This window comes from Pipistrellus kuhlii, unplaced genomic scaffold (genome assembly GCF_014108245.1).
Source record: "Pipistrellus kuhlii isolate mPipKuh1 unplaced genomic scaffold, mPipKuh1.p scaffold_m20_p_13, whole genome shotgun sequence".
Lineage (NCBI taxonomy): Eukaryota > Metazoa > Chordata > Mammalia > Chiroptera > Vespertilionidae > Pipistrellus > Pipistrellus kuhlii.
Window position 1 is genome coordinate 43,454,637 of NW_023425438.1, and position 13,913 is coordinate 43,468,549.

The 13,913-nt window shown below is 38.3% G+C and overlaps 1 protein-coding gene across 5 annotated transcripts in view; it reads left to right on the forward strand.

Moving 5' to 3' along the window:
* The window catches only part of CTNNA2 (catenin alpha 2), a 1,074,738-nt gene that overhangs the window by 1,008,779 nt on the left and 52,046 nt on the right, over positions 1-13,913 (forward strand). For all 5 annotated transcript variants that reach the window (XM_045580946.1, XM_036435853.2, XM_045580945.1 and 2 more), the window contains 2 exons: positions 323-436; positions 9,628-9,809. In XM_045580946.1, coding sequence (XP_045436902.1) covers positions 323-436; positions 9,628-9,809 — 296 coding nt within the window. The remainder of the gene's footprint in view (positions 1-322; positions 437-9,627; positions 9,810-13,913) is intronic.

The following is a 13,913-nucleotide window of genomic DNA, read 5'->3' on the forward strand; positions in this document are numbered from 1 at the left end:
GATGATTTTTCTCTCATAGAATATATTTGTGGAAATACACAAATATATTTTTCTTAAAAAGCATGTCATATTAATAATTAGACTTACTACACCTACAGAAGGAAGTAATGAACAAAATGTATTTTTTTAAAAGAGGTAAACTAGGGCAGCTTGGTTTTTCTGATGCTATTCTAGTCATTACTTCCCACATAACCCCCTACATATAATCCCCTACAAACTCTCTTTGGGGGGCTACTTAGCTTTTGCAGTGATTAAGTGTATGGATGGGAGTAAAGGTTCAATTAAAAATATAATGAATTTTCTCTTTCCTCTTTATCTTTAGACTCCAGAAGAACTGGAGGATGATTCTGACTTTGAGCAGGAGGACTATGACGTGCGCAGTAGGACAAGTGTTCAGACCGAGGATGACCAGCTCATCGCAGGGCAGAGTGCGCGGGTGAGTGGACTCCCAGGACTTTGGTTGGTTGCACAAGGACTGTGTTCACCATGTTAGTTTGTGGAGCCCCAGGTTTGAGGCTTCAAAATTTGTGTTTACATCTGGGGATGTTTATTAGTGACTTTTACTATATACAGTGGACATCACCACCATAGCTTCTGATTTAACTCAGTTATCACTCCATCAATTGAAAAATAGCAGCCATAAGAGATCAAACACTTATGTGTATAGTGGTTTTGTTGGGGATGGAGGTTATGTTTAGATTAGACCACATGTGTCAAACACAAGGCCCGCGGGCCAAATCCGTCCCTCCAGGCCTTGCAATGTGGCCCGCACCACGCTGTCATCACTGCACTCCGCTGCGTTTCCATCACAATGACAGTTTATGACTGTTCAGTAAACCATTCGGCCCGCAATTTACGCTGGATTTTAGATTTTGGCCCCTTCTCTGATTGAGTTCGACACCCCTAGATTAGACGGTCCAACAGCCAGGGACACAGGATGTCCAGATCTTGCTTTGGCATAGACACCATGGCTTTGCTTGAAGTCTTCAAGCTTGTTAACTACACAAGAGGTTATGGCAAATGGAGAATTAGAGTACTGTTTGTTACTGGATGGACTGTCATTGCTCCATACTCTGGCCTAGTCCAGTGGTCGGCAAACTCATTAGTCAACAGAACCAAATATAAACAGTATAATGATTGAAATTTCTTTTGAGAGCCCAATTTTTAAAACTTAAACTTCTTCTAATGCCACTTCAAAATAGACTCACCCAGGCCATGGTATTTTGTGGAAGAGCCACACTCAAGGGGCCAAAGAGCCACATATGGCTCACGAGCCCAGTTTGCTGACCACAGGCCTAGGCTCTCTAATAAACAAGACCACATATTTTGAAATTGATTCAAGACCATCAGAATAAAGAGAGCTTCCTCCCCCACTTCTTTCCTCCCTCCTTTACCTACCTCTGGCCAGGGCAGTAGCCCTAGATTTGTCTGCATGTGATAGAAATAAGTAAATTATTGAGACACACTAGAAATATGCCAGTTTGAGGCATGGAACAGGAAGCAAAGAAAACGACAGCTCTGACTGATATTTAGACATTCCTGAGCACTTTATAACACTGTCCACCAACATAAGTATTCCAAAGAGGATTCTGGAATCTGACCAATCTGATTAGCTATATCTCCTTGAAGGTAGATGCAAGTAGTCAAGGCCAGTGGCAGGAGATGAAACACCTGGGGATTGCAAAGGAGAGTGAGATTCTCCTCCATTTAAAGCGTCAATTTCATAGTGTGAAAACAATTTATGTATATTAAACCATAATATATAAATAGACTGAATGGTGGAACAACCGAACAACCAGTCACTGTGATGTGCACTGACCAGGGGGTACGTACAGTACATGGCAACCGTTAGCAGCAGGCAGCAGAGCCCAGAACATGGCGAGCGTCAATCATGGTGGGATGGTGGAGCAGGTGGGGGGCCGGGGGGACGCGCGCCAGACCAAGGCAGAGTGCTGGTCACTGTTATTGGGCTGAGCCTCTGGTGGTTACTGAAAATTCTTTGCTCCGCACACTGTGGTCCTACCTGGCACTCACTCCTCCTGCTGGTGCTGGAGCCACTGCATGCACCCTCTGCCAATGCCTGGTGCCAGCCCTGATTGCTTGGTGCCATCAGCAGGTGTGAGTGGCAACTGCTGGCCCTGATTGCTCCTCAGAACTTCTCTACCTCCCCCTGCTCCTGAGGGGCAATTGGAGCCATTAAACACACTCACACCCATTGCTCACACCACTGCCATCTCCCAGTGCCGGTCTGATCGCTCAGCACTATCAGTGGGTGTGAGCGCTCAGCACTATCAGTGGGTGTGAGTGGTGGCTTCCAGCCATGCTTGCTCCTGAGGGCTTCTCTACCTCCCCCAGCTCCAGAGGGCTGATTGAGGCAGCAGCTATCACTCGCACCCACTGATGGCATCAACCCTGCTTGCACTTGCTGCTGGCTCTGGCCCTAATTACTCTGTACCATCAGCGGGTGTGAGCAGGGTGGTGGCACTGTCAGCTGATGGGAGTGGTGGTGGGAGCAGGGCTGCCTGCAGACAGAGGACCAGGAGCTATGGTGGGAGGGGCCGACCAAGACCTGCCCTTGTGTCCACCACAGCCTCATGGCACACAGTTCCTTTCAAGGTACATGAATTCATGCACTGGGCCCCTAGTCAAGTTATAATATAGCTGTGAATCAGATATTCTGGTTTTCTATATTAGGTTTAAGAAATATCATCAATAGAAAGCATTAGGTTGAGAAAGAGGGGATGATTTTGAATAGGGATTAGAAACCCCTGAAAGCTGACTGGTTACTCTTCTTCTCAGTTCTTACTGGTTTAAGAACTGAGAAGAAGAGTAATAAATACAGGTTAAGATAAAGAGGAGTCAAAGAATATTAGGCCTTATGATGAGTCATACTTTCTTTGTACATAAAACACAGGTTATCTTTTGTACTTTTTGTCCTGATAGGCTCATCCAACAATTAAATAACACAGAAGATATAGATGTACATTGATAGGGGAAATGTGAGGGTAAAATCCAGAATATTAATGATGCCTTGGCCTTGGCTTTGATTTCAGACAGACTTGGTTTTGAATTATAAAGGTCAGAGAGAGGACAACGCTTTGTTACGTGTTGCTTATTTTCTCTGAGCTTCAATCCTATCATTTGTACAATGCGAATAATAAACTTGTTAGAATTCTTTTAGGGTTTTAATTACTTAATGTTTGTAAAATAATGAGGGAAATACCTGACATACTTTATTAAGTACTTAATAAAGGATGACTCTGAAAAATGTTATCCTTTGGAAGAGAGACCTTTTCTGATCACAGGCTGGTGAAAATAGAAAAGCATAAAATATGAAGCTCCCTACTTTGAAAATTTCTTGTGGACTCTATTTAATCCCACCCCAAATGTTGAAACTTGGGAAGATCATTAGCTGAGAGTCTTTTGAGCCTAGTTGGCATAACATTAAACTAATTCATCAAGCAAGTAATTCATCTTCAAAATTAAGTAAAACCAGCATTTTTACATCAATGACAGAGGGTAAGTTTGAGTAATTCATCCAAACTTTAATCAATTCAAAGTCAATTTGATTGATTGCAACTCAGAATTGATACAGCCTGGTAACCATTGATTTGTTTTCTCAAAGACCAAGGCATATTGTACAACTCTTCTAATCACTATCTGTCAAAATAGCATGATCGCTCCCACTTTTTTACAAGGAAGAACAAAGTCCCATTGCACTTCCATTTCATGCATCTTACTTACATTAGACATCAAGCCAGTTATGGATAGAAATCAAAGTCAGATGGCATCTAACTGCATCATCAGTTATTTCTTCACCCAACTGCTGAAAAGATAATAAACTTTTTTGAACTATTTTTCATCATGAATTCTGAACATGGTCCAGGATAGTAAGAACAAAGTATTGCTCTAATCCAGCACTTGCTGACTTCTTTGAGATCCATCATGTGCTGTGTGATTAACTTGCAGCAGACAGCATTAGTTATTGAGTCAGCCTACGTTAGCCTGTAATTAGATGATGACAAATCAGAGGCATAGAATTAAGGCTGTAAGTTGGAAATAAGAGGGCGCATTGAATTGCTGAGATGACAGATGGTTGAACTTTTGACCAAAGAAGTGTGTTAACTTGGTTAAAATTGTGAAGGAGGCAGAAGTTGTTTTTGACAGAGGCAGTTGCTCTTTTTAGCAGCCAGTCCTCCCCTGGTAATGGCCTTACTTTGTGTTCTCATTTAGACATTCTTCTCTGAAATGTTAAATTAATCTAAAAGGAGGTCAAGGTAGGAAAAAAAAAAAAAGCTTTTAGTACCCACTCCAACATTGCTCTTAAATTCTGAAGTTAGAGTGTTTATTTCCTTTATATGCCTGATGCTTCTCTATACCATATTATGAAAGGGAGTGAGCAAGGGAGAATGAAAGAATGGGAATGATCATACCATGCTCTAATCAAATATAGATGTGATCAGACCCTGGCATGACATCTTATTAACACTTTTTTCACAGATTATTATAACTAACATTGGTCAGCAATAAGTCTTGGGCACTTAGCCTTGGTGATAGAATATATTACTATTATTTGGAGTTAATTCAGACCTGATTTTAAATTTGGTATTGACCAAAGGGCTAATTGGTGATAGAATATACTACTATTATTTGGAGTTAATGCAGACATGATTTTAAATTTGGTATTGATCAAAGGGTATGTGACTCAAGGGCTAATTTCTTAACCTCTTCATGCCTTATCCCTTTACTTCTATATAAAGCATCTTACCTTGTAATGTAATTAGGAGAACTGCGTGATAAAATGTATGACAAGATTTGTCAGAGAATGGGAAGTTGATGAAGATGATGGTGATGCTTGTAACATGAGTCATTTTTGGAAAGTTAGCCAAATAGTTTACCCTGAAAGCTGGATAATTTAAGCAGTCATGACCATGTTTGTTTGAGTTAATAGGACAATTGCTTCTATATTTCAAATCACTTCATAGCCTGAGACTGGCAAAAGTCAGAGGACCCACTCCTTAACTACTTGTAGTTCTTATCCTACTTTCTGTCTTAAGTGAGTAGAAATGGCTGCATGGAGCTTTAGCCCTTCTACTTAACTATTTAAAATCATTCATCTACTTGAAGATTCTTGCTCTGCATTTAAGAAACTAACACTTATCAGTTTAGGAGGCCCATAGACTTCAAAACTCATTTTTCCTTTGAGGTGGGAAATTGAAGTACCTGAGAACCTTCTTGAGATTTAGATTGAAGAAAAGATTCTGGGCTGAGTAGTTATTGTCTTGGATAAGTGATTTGTACTTTTATTTAAAAAGTAGAGTTTATAACATCACACACAAAAGAACTGTTGGCTGTTCAGAAGAAAAACTGGGAACCTGGGATAAGGGGGTTGGGCACATTGTGGATTCAGGTTTCTGATGCCATAGTTTTGGGCCTTCTGGTCATTCAGCCCAACACTCTGGAAACCTGTGCTTGGCTACTGTGATCAGAGGCAGAAACACCCAGCCCGCCCCAGGTGATCACATCACACACACAGCAAAGCGGATTCGCTCCCTTTCCTCTTCGCCTTGCAAATGCTTTTTCTCATATTCCATTAGTTTGAGGGAATGAATAATTCCGTGTTTTGTTTTGTTTTTTAATTTTGTGTTCTATTTGATTTTAGTGTACAAAGCCTCTACTTTTTTTTTTTTTTTTTTTTTTTTTTTTTTTTTTGGGCCAGAACGGCCCTAATGTGTTAACATTTCAAACTGCTGAGTTACACTGATAAGACCTAATTAAAACTGATATATTGAATTTTAATTTGATTAACTTGCAAATTTTGTAGTTTGTGATCTACTGTTTATAGATAACCTTTTTGTAAATTCTAGTTTCAGAAAAGGTCAAATATGAATTTTTGAAAGCAAGAGCAGTTTAAAAATACTTAGGAAAAAGACTTCAGCTCATCAATGGCTACATATGAAGAAGCTTATATAATACTTGTACCCAAGTCACACAACATTTAGTGTATTATGCGAGTTGAACACCCCTAGAGTCAAAATAACATTTTCTTTGCAAATCTGCTCTGAAGAGACCAGTTTTTCTTCAGGATTGTGCCCAAAGAAAATGTTTGTATGCTCTGGTAACTTCTCTTGAATGATGCTGATGCAATAAGTGGGAAAATGTTTAGGCAGTCAATCAAAAGATATCGATTGAGCTTCTATTCTGTATAGAATATTAAGGCCTCTACCCTTAGGAAACTTGTAGAGAAGCCAGAAGTAGGGCATTAATAAGAATTAGAGAGAAGAGTGAGGCAGTTAATATTCGAATGCTACATTGCTCAGTTGAAACTCAATTGAAACGGTTCACAGAACTAATATACATCCTTCAATATACAAATTAACTGTTTGGGGATAATGAAAGACCCATTGCTTTGAATCTGGGGACTAAATGTGAAGTCTGGAGGTCTGTGGGATAGGCTGTTGGATTCTTTTACAAGGAAATACATAATGGATGCTTACATGATGCTGGTTGGGCTTGAGAGATCTAAGTGAAATATGATTATCAACTTTTTGTTGGAGGGCAAGTTAATCTAGGACAGCTTCAGATCATCCAAACCTGTCTGAATGCATTGGAATAGCTGTCTTGTCATAAGTACATTGCATATGTGAATTTATGACAAACTCTTATGTAAATAAAACACACACATTCACACCCCCGCACATGCATTATGTGCACAAGCAGACATGCATTATTTATATAAAGTCACATGCAAACATGGACATTAGTAAACATGGCTGTCTATTAGTGAGATGCAGCATCCAGGCAACTCCTAATCCAATGACACCTTAATGCAAATCAGACAAAGACACCCCTTACTCTGGGCAGATAAGATACTCAGCCCAGTGGACAGTACTATGGTTTCACTGGCATTTGTCCTATTGACTGAGACTGCTATGCAGTGTCTGTTCAGGCATGGCGATTCAGTTGTAAGCAATGGTTAAGTATGGTGTTAGCTGGCGTGGGTTTTGAATCCTATTCCTACAGCTTATTGGTTGTATAATACTTGGAACTTAATTTTCTAGGCCTTGGCATCATCATTTAATAACATAGGGGTAATAATAGTATTAATCTTATAGAATGATACAGTAGATTAAGTTGTGTGTGTGTGTGTGTGTGTGTGTGTGTGTGTGTGTGTGTGTGTGTTTTTCATGTTGGTAAGTTTTTCAGCATAATACTCAGTTTATATGTCTGGGTTTCATGTCAGTCCTGTATCTGTAAATAGTTGTTATATAGTCTCTGGGCCCATTCCTTCCCTTTGATGGCAACTAAATAATAAGTTATAGGGATAGTTGGAAAGGAAAAATAATATAGAAATGATGATAAAATAAGGTTAACATAACCCCATACATGCTTAACTTCATTTTTTTTTTCAGAAAAAACTCAACACATTTATTTCATTTGCTATCCACCATGCCATTTTGAGGCAATTGTTTACTATTCATATATTATATTTGAAGATGTTACAGATATAAGCCAGTAGCAGTGAGGTGCTAACTCAAGTCATTGCAGAGCCTGGTTGAGACCAGTTTTTCTGAGCTTACATCCACTGATATTTCTATTCAACATTAGCTACCTGTCCTTTAAATAATTCACTCATGTTGGGAGGAGCTTTACAATTTAGGAAGCAGCTCTTTCTGTTGCTTTACTTGTCTTACAAAAGTTGTAGGGCCCTCAGATCGTGCTTTCTTGGTCTCTTGGAGAACACATGTATCTCAGGACTGGAGGTATCCCAAGCTGATGTTATTCATATGCCCCTTAATTGAGGGAGGTTGCTCATGGTTCTGTGAGGATGCAGTGAGGTGATGTCAGTTCCCTGAGGGCCTGCTACATAAATACTGCTTAACAAATACAGTTTATTCTCTTCATTGGTGGTACTTATGTTCTGTAGTTGCCATGGACAATTAATTAGAGATACTTAATTATTGTTGCTAGGGAAAATAGAAGGTTAGGTTCCTAAGAGCTGCTAGTCTCAACACTTTCTTCAGTCAATCATATACAATCTTGTTTAATGAGTGTTTCCATTGGGCTATCTTATTTTATCATTTTGATTCACTTACATTGAAGTGACATGGCCAAGAGCGCTATAACTCATAAAGCTCATCTAATGCATGTGTTTTCTCAATAAGGCACATCATACACTTCTGTTTTAGAAAAAAACAAAACAAAACCACATTAAATGGAGGAAGGGAGAGAGAGAAAATCCATCAATTGCTTGCTGACACAAATGAACCTGCATCCTGGGCATGTACCCTGACCAGCAATTGAATCTGCCTCCCTCTGGTGTACAGCACAAAAATTCAACCAATAGCCACACCAGCCAGGTCACATTACAATCTTCTTGTGCTTAGGGACACTAGGCAGCACTCCACACTATGCTTGGGGCCATCTTATATAGAAACATCACCAACAAAAAAGGACAGAGATGTGGTAAATGTGGCATCAAATATACCTCAGGAGGGACACTTAGCTTTAATAATAAAAGTGTAATATGCTAATTAGACCAGACATCCTTCCATCCTTCCAGACGAAGCTGGGGCTGCCAAGGAAACCCTGATCCTGAGTGCCTGCCAGCAGCCGGAAGGAGGGAAGCCCAGGTCCCAGCTGTCAGAGAGAAGCTAGTGTTGGCAGCCAGATGAAGGCAGGCTGACTCTTGCAGGAATTTTGTGCATCAAGCCTCTAGTTTATAGTATGTATTGAAAAAAGAAAATAGGGAATCCCTTGTTCAACCTTACCTAAGAACATGTAGGTCAGGTGCCTCATTTTTATTTGCATCTCTGGGCATGTCCATGAATGACTGTGAAAGCACAATGATTGATTTGGGGTTGTAAATAAATTTTAGAGGAGTAGGTAAATTTGCAAGTAAAGAATCTATGAAAAATTAGAATTGACTGTAGCTATTCCTTTTCTACATTCCCTTGCCAAGCAACTATTGAAAATCAACCTTTGCTTCCTAATTACATATTTTTACCCATCCCAATGCCTCTGTCTACACACTCATAGGTTTTATTAGGAGCGTTGGTCATACCAGAATTTCCATTGAGGTCTGGGAATAGGTGTGCCATCCACAAAATGCCCCGGGGAGGGGATTTTTGTTCCACATCTAACCAGATTCCTTTATTAACACTCATAAAAAGTATCCCCACCCCACCCCACTTGGATGCTTGGATAGTGTTTAAAATTCCTTAGTGACAGAAGGCCTATTTTCTTTATTTGCTTCTCAGAACAGATTTTAGTGTTGAAAGAGGTGTGTTCTTTTATCTGGTAAAAGTTTCCTGAGACCAAATATAAAAATTGTCCAGAATAGATTCCTTTGAACAAACATATGTCATCAAAGCAGCAGAGAAGTCCTGTTAATTGTGACTGTGCATATGCATTTTGATCCCCGTATTTTTCGCATGTGGGAGTGAGGATGGGGAATTTGGGGACCTCATCAGATGCCTGTGCTTTTGCCTCACCTGGGATGGAGGAAACGTACTTTCCAGAATGGAGGGACAGCCTATAGGCTTTGCCATTAACTGAAGGCAGAGACAACCTCTAGTATGTATTCCCTTTGTCACAATGAGTCACTCTCTTCTGTAACCCACACAGGCCATCATGGCGCAACTACCGCAGGAGGAGAAGGCAAAAATAGCTGAGCAGGTGGAGATATTCCACCAAGAGAAAAGCAAGCTGGATGCCGAAGTGGCCAAATGGGATGACAGCGGCAATGACATCATTGTGCTGGCCAAGCAGATGTGCATGATCATGATGGAAATGACAGACTTCACAAGGTGAGGCCCAGGGACAGAGAGCTGAAGATTTTTCTCATTAAACCCATAAGCGTAACAGTGTATATTAGCTCATGAAAGCTTTGCTGGAAAATTAAAATACAACATAAAAGCTGGGTACAGATATTAGAAAATGTACATGTGTAAGTCAAAGTGATCTGAACCTAATTCTTAGCAGATAGGTCTTTTTTGGTCAAGGAGAACAAATTCATTTTTGTAATATTGTTTTAATTAACTATTATAAGACAGTCATTATGTCAAATCCCTGGGGATTGGCTGACTCATTTATTTATTTATTCATTTATTTTGGTCTGTGCTGTTTTGCAATGTATTTAAAACTGAAGATAAGGTAAATTATTCATTATTACCCCCTTTAGAAAAATATATTTAGACATAAGTGTGGGTATACATGTATACATGTAATATGTAGTATGTTTTAATCCCATGATCTAGCATTAACTTCAGCTCATTTTTATCCTTATATACAAAGAATCGGACTCAACAACCTGACTGCATGATTTTGACAGGTTAATTAAAAAGTGTGTATGTTTTATTCTCTTTTGCTCTGAGCAATGCTTTTAAAATATCTAGAGACCAGGTAGAATTCTGCCAGGAGACTTTTCTTCATCTGGGTCATTGCTGTTCCTGCCATTGCATTGTTAATCTCTTTAGAGGGAGGTGACATTTCTGTCCTTCTACCACACAAAGTCAAAATAAGGCAAAGCAAAGTCCAGTGAAAAGTTCCCTGAATTTTGAGTTCAAATACCACATGATTTTAGACCATACTCTCATTGTCTTTATCTATTTGAAAAATGGGGAAATAATATTTTTCTTATAAACTTAACAGAAAGGTTTAAAATCTAAAGAGGTAATGCATTTGTAACTTATTCTGCCATTATTATACTTTAGATTTTTTTTTTTTCTGGAGACACAGCCATGTGAGCAAAGATGTGTTAATGATTCCACATAATATTTGTTATTAAAACTATGTAAGCTATATAGCAGTGTCAAAATTTCACCTTGTCGGTGACAATGTTTTAATGATTTCTGAATGCTTCTAAGAAGAAAAGGCGGCAGTTGATAATAAAACATGGAACATCTCTACCTCATCCACCCTACCCTTTGCCTCTGGCCAATACGTACTAATGATATTACTTGGTCCTTTCTCCAAATGTTTTAAAATTGTGGTGTTTTTTTTTTTTCCAGTGGAATGATTTTACTGTTATGAGGGTGACCTTTGAGACTTTTAAATGTCATTGTATTCATTAGAAGGTCAAATTTGTAAATTTAGTCTCTGTCAGCTTCACAAATTTATTATACAGAGACATGCAAATAACAGTAGGAAAAAGCAATGTGAGCTCTTATTTAAGCCTTAATTTTCTACAAATCACACTATCATGGCAGCCTCAGACATTGATTTTAAGGCCTATGATGACTTAATTTGCTTGCTTTCAACATTGTCTTAGTACTTTATCTGATGGGCATTATGCAATCCATTAATAACATCACTTGAACAAATATTCTCATTAGTTTAAACTGAATAATGAATCTAGTCTTGTTGCCAGTTATAATGCTCTGCATTAGATGTAACTGTGGTCAAGGAAGAGAGATCTTTGAGGAGGTCTTGTGAGCTGTTAAATATAACAGACCTTCTATTAGTCAAAGTATAGTCTTAAAAGTGAAAAGAAGGCCACTTCAATCTCCTAGGGATTTTATGTAATCACTTTATGCTGATTTGAATAATGAAATGTCTAGAATGCTACTTGTGATCATTTTTCCCCCGGCTTGCTGAGCAGTTTTGTGCCCATTTGTGAGGGCAAAGGGAGGAGTATAGTAATTAATGACCAGGGAAAAGACTGAGTGAATTGGAAATGGAACACTTGAAGCTAAGGTGTGGCCCATGTCTCCATCTGCAGAGGCTCTTCCTTAATCAAGAGGTAGCTGACTTGAGACTTTTCTTTTTGGCCTCTCACCTGCACTTGATCATATGCATTATCATTACTGGCCTTTCATTTTCCACTTCAAGGAGAAATAATTTCAGCTATGTATCATACCTCTAATGATGCCTATGTACTCTTATGCCTTATTTAAAGGAGTTAAAATGTGACTACTCTGCTGAAATCATATGTTTAAAGGGCGTTTGAATGCAAAAAATATATACCCTTGCATTTAGTATCTTGTTATTATATTCTTATCAGTAGCTGATTTATGAATTTGATTCAGTAATCCCAATGATATCCACCCCATTATTATTTAGATTGGAGAAGTTCTGCCTCATTATTTGTGTAATAAGTTCTTCATGGAGGATGAAATTGATTATACCTCATGTCTTTTTGCTGTTCAGTTTTTGACTTCTAGCTCATGGGCATGGCAGAAGTACTGTAATGCATGGTTGAATCCATACTGATGTCATTTTTGGAAAGAAATAGCATGTGCTAGTCTTGTGTTCCAATAATAAGAGGTGTGGAGATGACAGCTCAGGAGAGAAACCTAAGTTTAATTGTATAGCAAGGGACAAAGCTGTCTTTTGAGATAAACCATAAGTTCTGATCTTGAAAAGAATAGAGTTCAGGCTAAGAAAATAATTTTTAGGGTATATCCAACTGTAAAATCCTGAGTAGAAGACTAAAAATCATGTAATCACCCCACTCTTCCCGAACCACATTCCTGCTTTAGCTCAGACCCTTAGTAGGCCAGCCTCAGTATCACTTGACTGATCTCTCAGTTATAATACAATTCTTTACTGTTATCTGTTCATACCACTTCACACTTGGCCATTAATTCACAACCATCCATCTCCCTTTGCAACAAAACTTTCATTACCTCCTCTTTTCACAGAATAAAATAAAAATCTTGAATTTGCCATCTAAGGTCTACATTTATTGACCTTTAGACTTCTTTATCAATTTTGTACATATTTGTACTTCAACCTCCAGAACATAATATCAATGTTACTTCCTTAAATAGTTCAACTCATGGCCCTGCAGTCACACTCAACTCCTCATTAATCATCAGATTCAGTGTACTTTTCTACTCTGTTGTCTTCATATTGCTTGAGCTGATTGGTGGAAGTGCTATTTCCCAAGCATGTTTTATGGCACTCTGGATCTGAAAAGAGGTTTCTCTGTTTCGGTTCATTTGCAAATATACTCCTTACATACTATATCTTCATTATTGGAAAGTCACATTATATATTGACAGGTTAGAGATTTTGAGATAGCTATAGAAAATAAATCACCTTATTTGGATTAACTCCCCATTTAGGAATTCTCAGTATTGAATGCATGAATTCATAATGTACTCACATTGATTTTTCACATTGATACATATTCCTTTTTCATGAAATAAATATGAATTGAATTGTTGGTCAGTGGTAGGTAGCAATGATATAGTAATAGTTTTCCATAACTCTCTCTTTCTTTCCCCCCCCCCCGAATTTATCACTTCCTGGGAAAGCTTCCAAATATTGACCCTTGTATAAGTATTACCTATTACCAAAAGACGAAATGTTACACAAATCTATATAGTACATCCAGTTCTTTGGCTTGATGTTCTTTCTAAGAAAACAGAACTATGTTCGAGATGAAATAATGTGATGGCTTCTGTCTTTATTGTCACAAATTGCTCAAAGCACCTTTTAATACACCCCAAATAGAGAATTTGACCTAATTTATATGACTGAGTCAAAACCATACAAAACAAAGGTAGGGAAATACCAAGGGTGTAAGTCATTATTTTGAGACAAAACTACAGCTAATGGGGACATTTCCTTTATCAGCATTGTTTTCCTTAGGAAGAGTCAAATTTCTGATCTTGTTTCTTCTGGGCCTGTTATATATGTGTAGATAGTTAGCTAATATATATATATATATATATATATATATATATATATATATATATATATATATATATATATATATTTATTTATGTTGACCATTTAGTGTCTTGTTTCTGTGACCACTTCACATTATTCAGATGCTTGTGGCTCACTTAGACCTATACTGTTCAACAGAGTAGCCACTAGCTACATGTGCATGTGGCTATTTAATTGTTTATTATACAACAAAATTTACTATTTAAGCGATATTAAGTGTATAGTTCATTGGC